Consider the following 18,012-nt stretch of genomic DNA (forward strand, 5'->3'; position numbering starts at 1 on the left):
CAAGGATTCTTCAGTATACTCAAATCAATCAACGTGATACACCATATTAACAAATTGAAAGAGAAAAACCATATGATCATCTCAATAGATGCAGAGAAAGCTTTTGACAAAATTCAACACCCATATATGATAAAAACCCTCCAGAAAGTAGGCATAGAGGGAACTTTCCTCAAAATAATAAACGTCATATATCACAAACCCACAGCCAACATCCTCCTTAATCGTGAAGAACTGAAACCATTTCCACTAAGATCAGGACCAAGATAAGGTTGTCCACTCTCACCAGTATTATTCAACATAGTTTTGGAAGTTTTAGCCACAGCAATCAGAGAAGAAAAAGAAATAAAAGGAATCCAAATTGGAAAAGAAGAAGTAAAGCTGTCACTGTTTTCAGATGACATGATACTATACATAGAAAATCCTAAAGATGCTATCAGAAAGCTACTAGAGCTAATCAATGAATTTGTTAAAGTAGCAGGATACAAAATTAATGCACAGAAATCTCTTACTTTCCTATACACTAATGATGAAAAATCTGAAAGTGAAATTAAGAAATCACTCTCATTTACCATTGCAACAAAAAGAATAAAATATCTAGGAATAAACCTACCTAAGGAGACAAAAGAACTGTATGCAGAAAATTATAAGACACTGATAAAAGAAATTAAAGATGATACAAACAGATGGAGAGATATACCATGTTCTTGGATTGGAAGAATCAACATTGTGACAATAAGTCTACTATCCAAAGCAATCTATAGATTCAATGCAATCCCTATCAAACTACCACAGGCATTTATCAGAGAACTAGAACAAAAAATTTCAAAATTTGTATGGAAACACAAAAGACCTCGAATAGCCAAAGCAGTCTTGAGAAAGAAAAACGGAGCTGGAGGAATCAGGCTCCCTGACTTCAGACTATACTACAAAGCTACAGTAATCAAGACAGTATGGTACTGGCACAAAAAGAGAAATACAGATCAATGGAACAGGATAGAAAGCCCAGAGATAAACCCGTCCACATATGGTCAACTTCTCTTTGATAAAGGAGGCGAGCATATACAGTGGAGAAAAGACAGTCTCTTCAATATGTGTTGCTGGGAAAACTGGACAGCTACAGGTAAAAGAATGAAATTAGAACAGTCCCTAACACCATACACAGAAATAAACTTAAAATGGATTAAACCTAAATGTAAGGCCGGACACCATCAAACTCTTAGAGGAAAACATAGGTAGAACACTCTATGACATAAATCACAGCAAGATCCTTTTTGACCCACCTCCTAGAGAAATGGAATAAAAAACAAAAATAAACCAATGGGACCTAATGAAACTTAAAAGCTTTTACACAGCAAAGGAAACTGTATACAAGATGAAAAGACAACCCTCAGAAAGGGAGAAAATATTTGCAAATGAAGCAACTGACAAAGGATTAATCTCCAAAACATACAAGCAACTCATGCAGCTCAATATCAAAAAACAAACAACTCAATCCAAAAATGGGCAGAAGACCTAAGTAGACATTTCTCCAAAGAAGATATACAGATTGCCAACAAACACATGCAAGACTGTTCAACATCATTAATCATTAGAGAAATGCAAATCAAAACTACAATGAGATATCATCTCACACCAGTCAGAATGGCCATCATCAAAAAATCTAGAAACAATAAATGCTGGAGAGGGTGTGGAGAAAAGGGAACCCTCTTGCACTGTTTGTGGGAATATAAATTGTTAGAGCCACCATGGAGAACAGTATGGAGGTTCCTTAAAAACCTAAAAACAGAACTACCATACGACCCAGCAATCCCACTACTGGGCATATACCCTGAGATAACCATAATTCACAAGAGTCTTTTACCAAAATGTTCATTGCAGCTCTATTTACAATAGCCAGGACATGGAAGCAACCTATGTGTCCATCAACAGATGAATGGATAAAGAAGATTTGGCACATATATACAATGGAATATTACTAAGCTATAAAAAGGAACAAAACTGAGTTATTTGTAATGAGGTGGATGGACCTAGAGACTGTCATACAGAGTGAAGTAAGTCAGAAAGAGAAAAACAATACCGTATGCTAACACATATATATGGAATCTAAAAAAAAAAAGATAGAAAGAAAATGGTCAGAAGGACCTTGGGGCAAGATGGGAATAAAGATGCAGACCTACTAGATAATGGACTTTAGGATACGGGGAGGGGGAAGGGTAAGCTGGTACAAAGTGAGAGAGTGGCATGGACATATATACACTACCAAACCTAAAGTAGATAGCTAGTGGGAAGCAGCCGCATAGCACATGGTGATCAGCTCGGTGCTTTGTGACCACCTAGAGTGGTGGGATAGGGAGGGTGGGAGGATGGGAGATGCAAGAGGGAAGAGATATGGGACATATGTATATGTATAACTGATTCACTTTGTTATAAAGCAGAAACTGACACACCATTGTAAAGCAATTATACTCTATTAATACAGATGTTAAAAAAATATTGTTAGTGATTGGCCTACAGAGTTTGCATGTTCATTGCATTTTAAAAGTAAACTTCTTAATTAAAGATTAACATACATGGGGAAAAGTGTACTAATAAGTATATAACACAATGTATTTTCTCAAAGTGAACCACCGTATAATTAGCACATAGTTCAGGGAACAACTGCATGTTACTACCATTTTAGAAACCCTCTTAGTGTCCTCCACCAGTTACTACAATCAAAGTAAACAGTTTGTTTTTGAATAAAATCTTTGGGAATTTATTTTTGTTCTTGTTATATTGCTGGCTTTCATAGATGATAGTTGGTTTTCTTATTTTTGGACATTTCAAGTTGTATGCTCATATTTGGATGTCCTTAAACTTAGACAAACCTGATTACTCAAATGGTGGATGTTTTCCTCTACAGAGAATTTGTATTTACTTTTACTATGAGCCAGGTGGCAAGGCCAACTTCATAACTATTTTAATACCCTTCAAGTGTCTCCGGCTTCATATAGGATTTTCAGGAACAGCTCCAGCACTATGTTGCTGATCTAATGTTCAGTCTTTCTACCATAATGTTGATATTAACGTTGCTCATGAGATCCTCTTGGGTTTGTTGACTGCTCACTGATCAGTTTTCAATGGACTTTTTTGTGGGAGGGGAGAGCGAGATACTTTCCTCACATCCTGTGAGCCCAGTCATGCAATCAAAACTACTTATTATGCATCCTTGAGTTGTTTTCTTGAAAAACGGCTCTTAGTGTCTCTAGTCAGCTATAGCACTGGGATCGGAAATGCACATTAATTTCATTCTTAAAATGTATAAATCAATACTATGCCTTTACCTTAATGGGTATTAGTAAAAAAGTGAGCCAATATCATCACTGTATGTTTCTTAATTAACTGATTGATACTTAAAAGTTACAGTTTTTTGCTATTTTAGAAAGTACTGGTCATATAAATATTTGGAAAGAGTTAAAAAATGTGTAAGTCATGAAATCATTTTACTTGGGATTAGGAAATTTAATACTCCAACAAAATGATATGCTCAGATGATTTTATTTGAGTCAAAGAAATCTTGAGATTTCAAGACTATTGCTGTTTCAAAATTCAGGTATAATTGTTTTTCTACAAGAAGACATGTAGGCATAAATATGCTCAGAAACATAGCTGTCTTTGTAAACCATTCTCTACCTCTGACCATCAAGGAGCTGTTTCATCTTCCCCTTGTATGTTGGGGCTTATTTCAATCATCACACCCAATTACAAATTAATGGCTAAAATGACTCAAAGGTTTGATTGGCTCACAGCTTCATTGTACCTAGTGAGGTTGTTCTTAATAAATTATGTTTTATGATATGTTAAGCAATTGGTATCTCACGCACACACGTGTAAAACTCTGCCTTGAAGATTCATTCAACCTAAAATGTACAATTTATTAAGATAAATGGAAGTGTCTCACCCCCATAGTGGTGTTCTGCTTTTCCAAGCTATCAAGATGACCAAAGCAGACAGTTCAAAATTGAATAGCCTAAGAAGTACTTTTATATATAAATGAACACTTCGTGTTTTAAAAGTTAACTCTCATTTTCAAAACTCAATACAAACTAGAAAAAGAACTTAAATTTTTGGAGCTTCTAAATGGTTACTCTGCTTTTTGATCAAGAAGTTTAATTAAAGAGTTTTCTAAAGACTTGGGAGATGTTCATTTTAGAAGAAAAGAGACAAGAGAAATCTAAAACTTATTTTCTGCCTTGCTTTTCAATGCCTGTTAGAATAGTCCCAGGAAAACTAGGGGTAGTTTTCCCTTCAACTTCTTCCCCCCCCCACCCCGCAAAGGACAGTATGTTTCCATTGTTACAGCTATTTTGCAGATTCTGATACTAGAACTCAGATGTCTTCCCGTGAAAACTATTTCTAGAGTCTGTGGTTTTAGCCAAGAAATATCTGCGTCCATTCTTGTCACTTTTAGCCTGCAAGTTAAACAAATGTCCTACAATTATTAATAATATATTGTAAATAAGATATGAGGGTTAGGTGATGGTGGTAAGATATTAATTGGTTCATTCAATAGAAATAGGAGTGAAAACTGGAAACGCGCAAAAGTATAATGGGAGTTGGGCAGAGGTGCGTTGTTCCCTCTTTTCCCTGAAGAGTTGTTACTTTCCATGACAAAATAACTGTTCTAAAAATAATGCAGAAATTCTATAATCGTGCTGTCCACTGAGTTGAAGATGATATGCGGATTACTGTTTTAAGCCATATATTTTGGAAGAAAAGATAAGCCATATGGCTACTGGAAATAAAGCAATATTTGGGGCCAGAAAAAAATGTATTTTCTTCTCTGTTACAAGGGACATGAACACCAGACTTAGCGTTGGACTTCATCATAGTTCTGACAGCTAGAAGAAAATGTCAGGTGGATAAATGTTGAATGAATCCATATGTGGCTGTTAAAATGCAGGAATTGGCTGTGCCATGGACTTGCTTATACAGAGATGTTAAAGGTAGGAACTAAAGAGAAATTCAGCAAATCCACTAGACCTGTAAAATCTAGTTCTTAGTTTGCACACAAGTATATATGGAAATTAACTGCTGACCAATGTATCATATTTAATGGTGATCACACCAAACAAACATAAAAGTCAATCAACTTGGGGCCAAGCAAAAAACATTAAATTTCTAATCTTTTTTCTTTTGGTTAGAAAATGGAATAAAGATACTGATACTGTAGCTTATGAATTAAAAAATAAAACAACACTTTTTTGGTCTTAGTAATGACAGCCCTAAAGATCAGAGCAATATTTAAACTTTCTAAAAATCATTTTTTTTCTGAACCAAAAGATAGCTATAGCATACTAAAGATAGCTCTTTTCAAGGTTTTTTGGAAGAAGAATCATCATAATGGAAGTCAACTAATAAAATCAGACTTGTGACACTTTTTATGTAGTCTCAAATTTCCCTATTGGCACAATATGTACCTTTCTGCTTTAACTTTGTTTATTCTGTTTCATTTTGAAAAGTTGCCATGCTGTATGGTAATCAAGTTGCTGACTGAGTTGGCCATTTGCTTCCTTTACAAATTCCTTTTCCATGGAGTAGTTATTTATAGATGGCTAAACATCTGGATGCATAATGATGTTTAGAACTTCCAGGTTTCAAAGTAGCAAGGACCATCTATCATACTCTCTGGTCTGGCTAAAGGACTCGGATTCTCTTACTGACTTAACTCTGTAGACAAAGGCTTTATTTGATCCCTTCAATGACAGATTTGCTCATAGGCCATCTTCAAAGCGTAGATTCCTATTTTAGCATGCCTCCGTGTCCTGATTTAATGTAGAACAGGTCTAACCAAAGTTTTCAAGCTTTAAAAATTTTCTTTATTTATTTTGAAGTCAAATTTTATTTATTTTTATTTTTTGACTTTTTAAAGATTTAATTCAATTTTTAATTTAATGAAAGATACTTTAAATTCTATAGTGCTTTACAATTTTCAAACGTTTCACATACATGATTTCATATAATCCTATAATAACCCTTCCCCCCCCATAGTGCCCCTCCCCATTCCCTCTCCCCACTGGTGCCCACCAGTTTGTTCTCTGTATGTGTGAATCTGCTTTATTTTTGTTTTATTAATTAGTCTGTTGTATTTTTTAGATTTCACATATAAGTGATGTCATACAGTATTTGTCCTTTTTAAAATTTAAATGATTAGGAATCCCCTGGCCGTCCAGTGGTTAGGACTCAGCACTTCCACTGCAGGGGGCCTGGGTTTGATCCCTGGTTGGGAACTAAGATCCTGCAAGCCATACAGTGAGGCCAAAAAATAAATTAAAAAAAAAAAAAAAACTTTAGATGATTTTAGGGCCATGTAAATTTTGGAACTCACTAACAGTTTAGGTCCAGCCAAGGATTGATTCAAATTGCTTTGCTATTTTTCTCAGGCTTTCCCATCAGAGTTACACCAATGGGAAACTAACTTTTGCTGTTCAGTCAGTACATGACATTCCATTTTAGCCCTAGGGTATCAGTTTATACAAAATCAGTATCAAAAGATAGAGTCTTTCCCTTTAGGGGGATGGAGGAATGTGGATAGAGGTGATGTCTTTCATTCCCATGGCTTTAAATTTCCTGTATTTATATCTCCAGCCCAGACTTTTCTCTGTCGTTCAAGCTTCTATATTCAAATTCCTACATGAACAACTCTTTCCATATTTCAAATTTAACTTTTCTGAAATTAAATTTTTCTTCCTGCCTCTCCACCCCAACCTACTTCTGCTTCTACCTCAGCCTCCAACTCCCAATCTGTTCCTCTCTCAAACCCCCCTCTCTCAGTGTCCTCACTAGCCATACTACTAAAGCCAGAAGCCATCTGGTCATCCTTGACTCAATCTCTTCTCTCACCTGCCACATGCAATCCATCAGCAAGCTTTCTGCTATCTTTAAAACGTATCTTCAATCCTTCACTTCTCTCCCTGTACCTCGACCATTACCTAATCCATTAGTATAATATTTCACCTAAACTACTACAACTACAGCAAGTTTCCTAATTGGCCATGCTTTCCTCCTCCTAATCCTTTCTTTTCAAAGTGGCCAGTGAAACTTCTAAAAATGCATCTCATATCACATACTTCTCCTGCTTTAAATACTTGATTGATTTTCCACTGGACCAATAATACAATGCAAATTCCTTATCATGGTGACCAGTGCCCTATAGGATATGGCAGCAAAAGACAACTCAGACCTCATAGCCTACCTCTCCCTTTGAAGCTCAATAAGCTCCAGTTACACTGGTCTTCTTTCTAGTCCTCAAACATGCCAAGAGGTCTTGCCTTTGTGCTGTGCCTGTAGTTCCCCTCCCTGGCTTTTTGACTGGTTGACTTCTTTGCATCCATCATGTCTCACAATAAGTGTTACCTACCCAGATATATCTTCCCTGAGTCACCAAGTCCCTCTAACTCTGCCACTGTTTTCTATTATAGCACCATTTTTTTCCCTCCTGGCACTTACCTCAAGGGCTAATTATTTATTTCTTTGCTTATTACGTTTTCCTTAAAAAATTTAAGTTCCATTAGATGATGGCCATATATATACATCAGTCTTGTTGACTACTTTAACTCTAGGGCCTATCAGAGAAGTTGGTGCTCAGTAAATATTTGTTGAATGAAAGTATAATTATATGGATGGATGAATGAAGGCTTGTTTATTCTTTGAATCTTTATTTTATGATTACGGATTATATGTTGTTTGCACTGGAACATTTTGCTGATGAATATGTAGTGTTGCATGACGATTTGTGATGGATATTAAAATGCAAGATTTTCCAGATGTTTTTAAATGTCATACGCAAACTGACCATGAGGTTGGAAGAAATTTTACTTCCATAATAAAATCATGTTGATTGTATTTCAAAATTTGGATTATCCTTCATTAAAATACAATATATATTTTACTATATATTACAATTCTGATATAATAATTTCTGACTTCCTCTCCCTATAAATGGCATGCAGAACCCTGGGCCAGGGCTTAGTGATTGGTGTTCAGATATAGGGGTGAAGAGTCACTTTTTTGGAGAGAGATGCTCTGTAGAGAATTAATTCTGAAGAAAGTGACTTGGGGGAAATGCCAATTAAATTCCAGGCAGCCTGTTCAATGAATAATTTAGCTGAAGGAAAGGCTCAGTATGACCCTCTAGGTGGAGCTGGGAAGAACTTCTAGAGAAGTTAAAAGTAAAGGAGAGAAATGAATCCAGAGTGAGTTGCTGAAGCAGATTTTAGATATTTCAAGTGCTTAGGCTTTTATGTAGATAAGATATGGTAAAAGATGTTGACCCAGCCCGCCAACTAATAATGAGTACAAGTACAAGACAGAGCACACTGGAGACCAGAGAATCCACAGGGCTCTGAGAAACTTGGCTCTCAAAGTCCTAGAACTCTCTTTTCCTTTAGTCCGATGTGAATACTCTTTCAATAGTTAAAATTTACCTCTTCCTTCAAAAAAGAATGTGTCTTACATGATCTCTTTCAATGCTGTAGTGTTTTTTCTTTTGCTTATATACAAAATCTAGTTAATATGACTAGGGGTTGATGACATATATGTTTGTATTCTGTGAATCCTGTATGTCTCAAGGGTTCTAATTTCCATACACTGGTGTGTCAAGTATAATCATAAATAGAATGAACACGTGTATGTGGTCAGTCCCTATGATTTCCTTAAGTGGGGCCCAACTTCATCCAAACACCACCCAGCAAAAGGCAACAGGAATGGCCAAGAATTATGCCTGCCTGCTTCTTCCTTCCTTCCCTTCCTCATTTTTCCTTCCTTTAGTAATTAACTAACTCAGTATATATTTATTAAGTACTTACTGTGTGCATTGTTCATTGTGCTGGAGTTACTTGGAAAACAAGAAAATGCAACCTCTCAGGAGTCTTCTAAGCAAGATTCTATTTGAATAAGGAAACATACTTATATGAAAATATATAGTACGAGGAGCAGTGCAGTTCTTGTGATCTAAAACCATGTTTTCCAAACTATAGTTGCCAGTCATCCTTTGCTGGATCATAAAATAAATTTATTGAGTTAAGACAATACTTTACCAAATAAAATAAATAAATAGGAGAAAATGGCAAATAGTGTGCATTGCATGTAATAAGAAAATACTTATTGCATAAAATTTTTGGAGGACAGATGTATGTATGCAGTCTATGCCAAAGTAAAATATGTCTTACTATGAGACAAGGTTAAAAAAAAAATGTTTGAAAGACTCTATCCAGAGGAGTTTAGAGAGGCAGATTACTTTAACTTGAGTAAGTCAAGAAAGGAAGTCTTTCTGGTTCTGAAGGTACTTGAATGAGGCTTAGAGGAGGTGGGGTGACTTTTCAAATGAAAGAGCTACCAAAACGAATTCTAAAATTGCAAATTCAGCTATAACCATAAGAGAAAGTAAACTCTATAGAACCAGCTTAATCTTGAATGAATGACCACCCTGTGACCAACTATACTTCCAGAATCCCCTAGGAAACCTATGACCAATATACCAGAAAATCTAGATCTCTTGACTTGGAATCATCCTCCGTCTCTGATATCACCAGGGAAACTTTTAAGAGAGTTGTTCCTGTCAGGTACACATTTAGAAGGGTGATGGGAAATACTATTCTGTCCAATTGCTTGTTCCAAATATTTATTTAAGATATTGAAAAAAAATTTTAATGTGAAAAGCCTAAAGATAAATACCCAATTCAATAAACTGAAAGTGATCCTTCCCTTATATGTGATCCACTTGTGACTTCTATTGGCCGGTGGATTCTCTGAGCTCTACCAGTCTAATATTTATTGGGCAAAAATAATTCAAGGACTCAGGACAACTGATTTATTTTAGCATTTTCTTTTTGATACAAAAGAAGGGAATAAAAAGAATAAAAGCAGTCAAGGTAGCCTCTAGAGGAGGAGCTGTCCATGCAGCAATCTTGCAAGTTAATGAGAATTCACCCGGGACTCTAGAACCCCCCAGAGAGGGGAGAGAGGAGGAGATGGGGAGGGGGGTGGATAAAAACTCTTCCTTTGCAGCTGGCCCTCTCCCTCATTTGTTGCTCCAATAAGCAGTAATTAGGTCCTGAGCTAATGGTGTCAGCTGATCTGCTGTTTTTAGGCTAGACCCAGAGGAATCTCCATGGAAACCCTGCTGGAGTCGTCCCCCCACCTGGATGCTGAGTGCTCCTTTCCGCCACCTGGCTGCCGCCGGGCCCGCTGCTACCTCCTCCTGCCTCCAACCTGCAGCCTGCAGCATGCGCACTGCCCCCGGGATCCCTAAATGGGACAATTCTGTCCGTGACGTCAGCGCCCAGCCGTCTCCACAGAAACTTTTGTCCCATTGGCCAATCAGAGAGCTTGGAAGGGGCCGGGGAAGGGGGGGCGGGAGGAGAGGGGAGTGGGAGGGGTGGGGGTGAGGGGAGAGGCGAGAGGTTTAGTGTGTGGAGCTGCTCGCGCTCCGCCTGGGCTGTCAGTCCCGGCTCCAGCCGCCGCGAGACCTTCCCGGAGACGCGCTCACACACGGCGCACCCCCTGCACACCGCACGCCCTCGCTCCCTGGCTCACACACACGCACACACTAAGCCTGGCCGAGCAGGAGCCACTGACCATTTTGCAAGTGCCTGGACCAGCTGCGGCGCACTGGGTACAAACACTCCGCGTTCCCAGTCGGGGCTTTCGTCTTGGAGACCACGACGAGGGGCGAAGGTGGGCTAGGACGCGGACCCGGCGCTGAGCGCTGGTCGGGCCGCCTTGCTGGCAGAGCCGCCTCCCGGGACGGGCGCGGGCCTCCGCAGAGAGTAGAATAAAGAGGAGCGGCCGCAATCGCAGCGCGAGGAGGATGGGAACTCTCCTATTCCAAGCTCTGTAACAAACGGATGGAAATCCTGAATGGAGGAACCGCTGATTTCATTTGCTTGAGAAATCGTCCGGAGGAACTCATATTTGGCCACTCTGAGCTGTGGAGGGGGTGTCCATGACGTGGCAGGGGGAAAATAGACATCCGAAACCTCCCGTGTGAACTGCAAACTGTAACCAAGCAATGGGAAAATGATACCTCGCTATATTCTAATTTCATGCAAAGGGTTTTAAGCATCTGTATCATAAACTTACTTCTATGCCTTGTACCCAGTTCGCCAGAGACCAGAGTCCTGTCTGGGGACCCCATCATTATCCGGGAGACCCGCCGCCAGCGGCCTGCCTTCTTTTACCCACATCCCCCTGGAACGGATATCTGTTTGGGGTACCACAGGCTATCCTATAGAACTATGGCCAAATCTTCGTGAATGCTTTGCTAATTCTGGGACTTAACTCCTGGAACCTACCTCCGGGACTGGAATTTAGCCTTAATGCATCTGAAGAAATGACATTGTATGCCGCTTTAAAAATACCTTAAAAAATTTCCTGTGTAGCAGGATTTGATAGGTTTAACAACATGACAGGTAAGAACTTTCTTTCTAGTCCCTGAACGCCCCACGCAGGGAAAGGCCGAAGCGGAACAGGACCCTGGAGCGCGCTCTCAGGCGCTCGGCCGGGCAGCTGCTTTTGAGAGAGGTGCAGCCCTCGCTCCTGGACCGTGGGGCCGGAGGCTGGGGAAGCTTCTGGGGCTCGCGCGGGGAGGCGGCGCTGCGCTCCACCTGCCTGCCCCGGACACAGCCCCGGGCGAGGCGTCGAGGGACCACCCCAAGTCAATAGTGGGTTTTTGATAAACCAAGGAATGGGATTTCAATTATTCAAAACCCAGCTCCTCCGGGCCAGATGCTGTTAGGATGGTCCTACTCCTACAGTATTAAAGAGACCCATCACTAAGAAGACGAGAAAAGCATCCAAGACATCCGTCGCAATTACGAACGAACCAGAGACTTGGTAGCACAGGGCATTGATCGCTGGTGCCCAACCGACCCTCCTCCCCTCTCCCCATTCCCCCCCGCCTCCACCCGAGGCAGGCTCTGGCGGCGGCCGGGACCTCGCGTCCCTACATCGTGGCGGGAGCTGCATTTTTCATGAGCCCGGGGTGAACAGGTGCGAAGTGCGCTGGGAGCATCCGGCCGGCGGCCGGGAGCGGGGAACATGGAGAGTGAGCGCGACATGTACCGCCAGTTCCAGGACTGGTGCCTCAGGACTTACGGGGACTCAGGCAAGACCAAGACGGTGACCCGTAAAAAATACGAGCGGATCGTCCAGCTCCTCAACGGCTGCGAGTCGAGCTCCACGGACAACGCCAAATTTAAATTCTGGGTCAAATCGAAGGGTTTCCAGCTGGGCCAGCCGGATGAGGTCCGCGGGGGCGGCGGCGCAAAGCAAGTGCTCTACGTGCCGGTCAAGACCACGGTGAGTGACTCGCCTTCCTCTGTTATTCGTCTGCCCGAGCAGCCCGGCGCTGGCGGGGGGGGGGGGGGGGGGGGGGGGGGGGGCGGCGGGGTGGGGGGAGAAAGGGGGAGCCGTGAGCCACCGTTGGCTTGTTTGCCCCTACCCTTCTCAGCCCCCTCCCCAAGTCGTCCCCAGTCGCGTGAGCCAGGCGCGTTTCCCCCAACGTGGAGTCTTTGTGGTCCTTTATTTTAAAGCGGCAGCGCACCTTCAGAGCGCGCAGCCCTCCTGGCCTCCGGGCTCCCGGACCCGCTACTGGAGCTTCCATCCCCTGGTCGGGCGGCGTCCCGCGTCCTCGGGCTGGGCCATTGTCCCACGTCCTTCGCTGGGCGCCTGGCGCGTGTCCCGCCTTCGCCACCGCTCATAAAGGCCACGCTGGAACCCCAGACGCACGCTCTGATAATAGACGATTCTGATCGATAGTCTACAGTGTCTCCTTATTGGCACAAAGCCCAAACGTGGCGCTGGTCGTGGATGTGGGGTTTTCCCCCGGACACTATCAGGTTTTATTGTTAGACAGCCGCTATTGGGAGACACCGGGCTGTCCGATCGCCTTTATCACTCCCGGAGATCTTACCACGACTATTTAGATTGTAGATAAGGTCCTGGAGATTCACTCCTCCTATTTCCCCCATTCCCTTCCTCACTTCCCCCTTTCACAAATAAAGCCGCAGCTACATGATGAACAACAAAGCGAGATGGGTTTGGGCGCAGTCAAGTGGTGTACGTATTTGTTCCTTATTCTGGGATGGCTCTAGTCTCATGGCCACAAAGCTCTAAGCCCAGGCGCTGGCATTGAGAGCTCAGTATACCTCAGCCTACTAGGCAGAAGCCTGTGAGGCTGGGGAGCGGCGGCAGCGTTAATTTCCTTTTTAAGGAGATGGGAATTGTGGGCTACAAGTAGGATTGCAGATCAGATCCGTAAGACCTCTTTCTTCATCATGCTAGGTGGGTACTCGTCTGGAGTAGGGGTGGGGGAGGGTATCTGGCATCCTGTACATTTTTGCCTCGCTTTCGGGTTTCTTGAGCATTTGCTCCTTTTCCTCCCTTCCTTACTGGCCACTGTTTCTCGTGCAGTATTCCTGGAGGATGCTAGAAACGAGATGCCTTGAAAGCTATTCTTCTCTATCAAACGGAGGTATATTCAATTGGAAATATGTGCATGAAAGGTTTTTCAAAGGATTATTTGGAGGACTCTTTTATGTTTGGAAAGCAGTTTATGGTTTCTTGAGATTAATTAGGGGTAGTTGTTTGAAGGGAGTATATTTCTCTCGAAATTTATATGGAAAATGGGACATGGAAATAAAGGTGAAATGGAAACACACATAAAAGTTCTGATGTTTTTTAAAAAAATGTACCATTGTTGGAAGGTTTCTAGAAGGTCGATCTATAAATACAGCCTTCTCTTTTAACATGTGGCATTGCTAAAGACAATGGTGAGATTGCTTTACTAAGTAATGAGCACGGATGAACTGAGATTTATTTACATCTGGATGAGCCAGAAGTCTGTCACAGAGAATGAAGTGCTTTGATTCATTTGCATTGGGAGTAACATGAAGAACCTGATTTTAAAAAATAACTTACTGTTAGACAAAGTAAATTAGAATGCACAGCATGTGAATGTATTTTCCTTTGGGCAATACGGGGCTAATTGATGAATATAATAATCATTTAAGATATATTTACCTGAATATTATTTAATAATTCTATGTCTTTTTAAATTGCTAGCTTGGGAGTTTGCTTTTCATTTTTTATGTTACGCTTAGGTACCTCTGTTTACGTGTCAGATAGCTTCACTTGTGTATTGCACCAGTGAGTTTATACTTGCATGGATTTGGTTACATCCACTGTATGTATAAACAGGTGTGCCTTTTTAAAACATTAATTCAAAATTCTAACATAAATTCTGTAATGGTTGTAGAGGCGCTAAGATAAACATGGATGCCAGTAATTCAAACCAGCATTCACATGCTCAGATACCATATTTTCATTGAAAAATTAATGCAGAGTTGTTAAAGAATTGCTGCTAAGACATCTAATATAGAGTAACAACTCCAGGGTTAATAATAAAGTAACACGTGTGTCTCTTTTCAGTAAGGATTCCATATAGTTAGGGGAGAAAATGTAACCCTTCAGGTGATGTTCTTGGATAATGGTTTCCCGTGTAGTATTTAAGAGCTCTGATCTTCATTCAGACCCGTTTGGAAATGTTGCAGATGTTTTTAATTCATGAACTCTCCTATTGCTGTTTATGAAATTTTTATGCTGCTCCTGACATAGAATTATAGGCTCCTCCTTCTCTGAGAGGCAGCCAATCATCATTTCAATGAGTTAAAAAATAAAGATCCCCTTTTATCATGTGTTTCCCCACATCTCAAAATATTTTTCCTTAAAAATATGTTTTTTCTTTATGATAACAGGAGTGCAGTCACCAGAAAGACAAAGAATATCTTTTTCTTTCCATTCAAAGGCATATATCGGTTGAAAGAAAGTACTGTATTTGAATGGTATTTTCAAGTAGACTTAAGAATCATGCTAGCTTTTTGAGGCTTGAAGGTTCATGGCTGGCTTTGCTGTCATTGAGAGAGATTTGCGCCTGGTGTTTCAGTAACCCACTGTTGCCGGTAATTAGACATCATTACTACTGCAAAAAGGGAAAGAGAGAAGGGGAGAGGACAGGCTGGGGCTAATTAACTTCTTGTGTTTGATGAAAGAAAGGGAGACTGATAGCAACTGGGAGGTCGGACTAGAAGAGAGCAGACACCACACAGACTTAACTGAAACAGGACTATCTTTCAGTCTGAAAGAAGCTTGGTTCTACCTCTTGTTTTTCCAAAATAACATATGTAGGTTTGCAAATACTTTCCCCCCCGAAGCCTAGATATAACTGATGATAAAATCAAGCAAGTGACAACTGACTTAAAAATGTGGAATATTGGAGAAGATAAACATGCCCTTTAATGTTTGTCCTGGACATGCCTAAAACTGAGGAGACATATCTGTCACTGTTTAGATTACTGTGTGGCTGAGGAGATACTGTTTGGTCGCCAAGCAACAATATCCTGCAACTCAGCCATTTTAGGTCTGGAGTGGGAATGTGTGCACGCATACACACACACATATGTAAGGTTTGCAGAGCATTGCATCTAAGTTCTTTTCCACGCTACCACTATTATTTTTATGTTCCTTCATTAAAGGTGTGAGAAATTTAGAAGTATAAAATTATGAATAACTTAAAAACAGTTCTGAAAAAGATATAGCAAATGCCTGACATTGATTAGGAAAAAAATGTTTAATCAGTAACTGTTTAAAATTAGCATTACTATGGTTACTCTATTTTATGTCTTTGATAGTTCTAGTTTAGTTTGTTTTTAGAAGCTTTGCATCCTCATTGACATTTTGTTTCTGGCAACATTAGTTGAAACATCACATTTAAAATGTAAAGCACCAGAGCACATTCTACCACTTGATATTAGGAAAGGTGAACTTAGAAAAGAACCAGAAACTTCATTACAACTTTTCGTTAGTAATATTGTTAATGTGTTAACGTGTTTTTTTGTTTGTTTGTTTGTTTGTTTTTTGCGGTACTCGGGCCTCGCACTGCTGTGGCCTCTCCCGTTGCGGAGCACAGGCTTCGGAGCGCAGGCTCAGCGGCCATGGCTCACGGGCCCAGCCGCTCCGCGGCATGTGGGATCTTCCTGGACCAGGGCATGAACCCGCGTCCCCTGCATCAGCAGGCGGACTCCCAACCACTGCGCCACCAGGGAAGCCCCTAACGTGTATTTTTTTAAAAGTTGACTGCATTGTATAAAACATTAGGAAATTCAGTAAACTCACATTTCTTTTTTTTTTTTTTCAGTCTTAAGAAAACAAGGTAATGAATATCCAAACTGTAAAATCAAATAATGTGAGCAATGCTTTTCTTGATCTGCATTTGTAGGAACAGACACTTTGGCTTAATTTTTTTTTTACCATTCATGTGTATTTTTCCCCTTTATTTATTCCACTAGGAAACATAAATGAATCTTTCATCCAGAAAAGAAAATGCATTATCTCTAGTTATGTCATTTAAACATGATGATTTATTCAGTTCTGCAATCTGTAGCCTCAAATTTCATATTTTCTTGCTGTGTATACTAATTGATTATTGTACAGTGATTAGAATGAATATTCATAGACTGGTTCATAACCAGTTACTGTTTTTTTAGTTCTCTATGGTTTTTTGTTAATTTTTATACCACGTCAGAGTGAAGGAAATAGTACATAAGGAGTCTGTATACATTTCCACTTGGCCTAACCCCCCATGCCTGAGGCACACAACATATGTATTGGGCCTTGATCTGAAATTTGCTATAGAAATTATAGAAAACAAAGCTGAGGGACATGCCAGCTATACATGATGATACTTTGTAACTCTGATACAGAGACAAATCATAATAGTAGTTACTGAGATATGAGCAATTTTTTGCTTATCTCTTAATACTTCCATACTAGTGGGAATTGCTATTGATGACCAATGCATTTTTTTTTCTTCATTTAAGTATTTTGGGACACTCTCTACCATAGGTCTCTGGTGGGGGGAGGGTTAAAGAGATCCCAAGTATGATTCTCAGCATTGTGGTTTATAAGCTGACTTAAGTGGTTCCTTGTGGTTTGTTGGGAGGGATAAGTCATCCATGGCAAGTCCCTAGCACAGCGCCTCCTTAAGGCTCTCAGGGAATGTGGGTACCTTTACTAGAGGCCAGTTGGCCGTGAGGATTAAGGGGCAAAAGGCTTGTAGAGATAACCCCCCTGAATTTTTTTTTTTTTTTTGCGGTACGCGGGCCTCTCACTGTTGTGGCCTCTCTCGTTGCGGAGCACAGGCTCCGGACGCGCAGGCTCAGCGGCCACGGCCCACGGGCCCAGCCTCTCTGCGGCACGCAGAATCCTTCCGGACCGGGGCACGAACCCGTGGGCCCTGCATCGGCAGGCGGACTCTCAACCACTGCGCCACCAGGGAAGCCCTCCCCTGAATTTTAGGAGGAAATCAGACCCTCTTAGTATATGAGGACTATCCCACACTTACTTCCGAAGATACCAGCCCTTGACTTTTCCATTGGTTCTTCCTTGTCTTGCTAGTAACTATAGTGGAGGTGAGGGGCAAGACTCGGCACTCATATATATTCCTTCTAGAAACCTCCTGAGCCAGCGGAGATTCTGCTTGTCAAGATTTTAACTCTAGACTTTTTGCGTAGGATAAAGGAAAGATGAGGAAGGAAATTCAGGGATGTGGAAACTTCTAAAGTTTCCATCTCCATGTCAAGATCATAAAGACCTTTCACTAATAGCTGTTGTACTTGCCAAGACTTTTTATATCTAACTGGGAAAATTAAAGTGAATCTAATGTGTTTTAGGTTACGTTTATTTTCATAGTCCTGGGATAACAAGATAACATGGATGGCATGGATGGCAGGAAACATGTTATAGTGGGCAGGGTATAGATTTTAGAGCAAGATTTAAATCCTGGATTTGACATTTATTGAACCTGTTAATTAGGGGAAGTTTCTTAACTAAAGACACAGTTTCTTCTTTGTAAATTTACATAATATTACTTGCCTAATTAGTTTGGGATAAGAATTAATAATCATAATTAATCAT

At 40.7% G+C, this 18,012-nt stretch overlaps 1 protein-coding gene across 4 annotated transcripts in view; it reads left to right on the top strand.

Moving 5' to 3' along the window:
• The first annotated feature begins 12,045 nt into the window (after positions 1-12,045).
• NOL4 (nucleolar protein 4) overlaps positions 12,046-18,012 on the top strand; it is a 394,072-nt gene continuing 388,105 nt past the window's right edge. For 2 of the 4 annotated variants that reach the window (XM_065889362.1, XM_065889364.1), the window contains exon 1: positions 12,046-12,339. In XM_065889362.1, the coding sequence (XP_065745434.1) occupies positions 12,079-12,339 (261 nt within the window). In that variant the 5' untranslated portion in view covers positions 12,046-12,078. The remainder of the gene's footprint in view (positions 12,340-18,012) is intronic. The other 2 variants (XM_065889363.1, XM_065889365.1) reach the window with 1 other exon arrangement.

Source organism: Phocoena phocoena, chromosome 13, assembly GCF_963924675.1.
Source record: "Phocoena phocoena chromosome 13, mPhoPho1.1, whole genome shotgun sequence".
Taxonomy (NCBI): domain Eukaryota; kingdom Metazoa; phylum Chordata; class Mammalia; order Artiodactyla; family Phocoenidae; genus Phocoena; species Phocoena phocoena.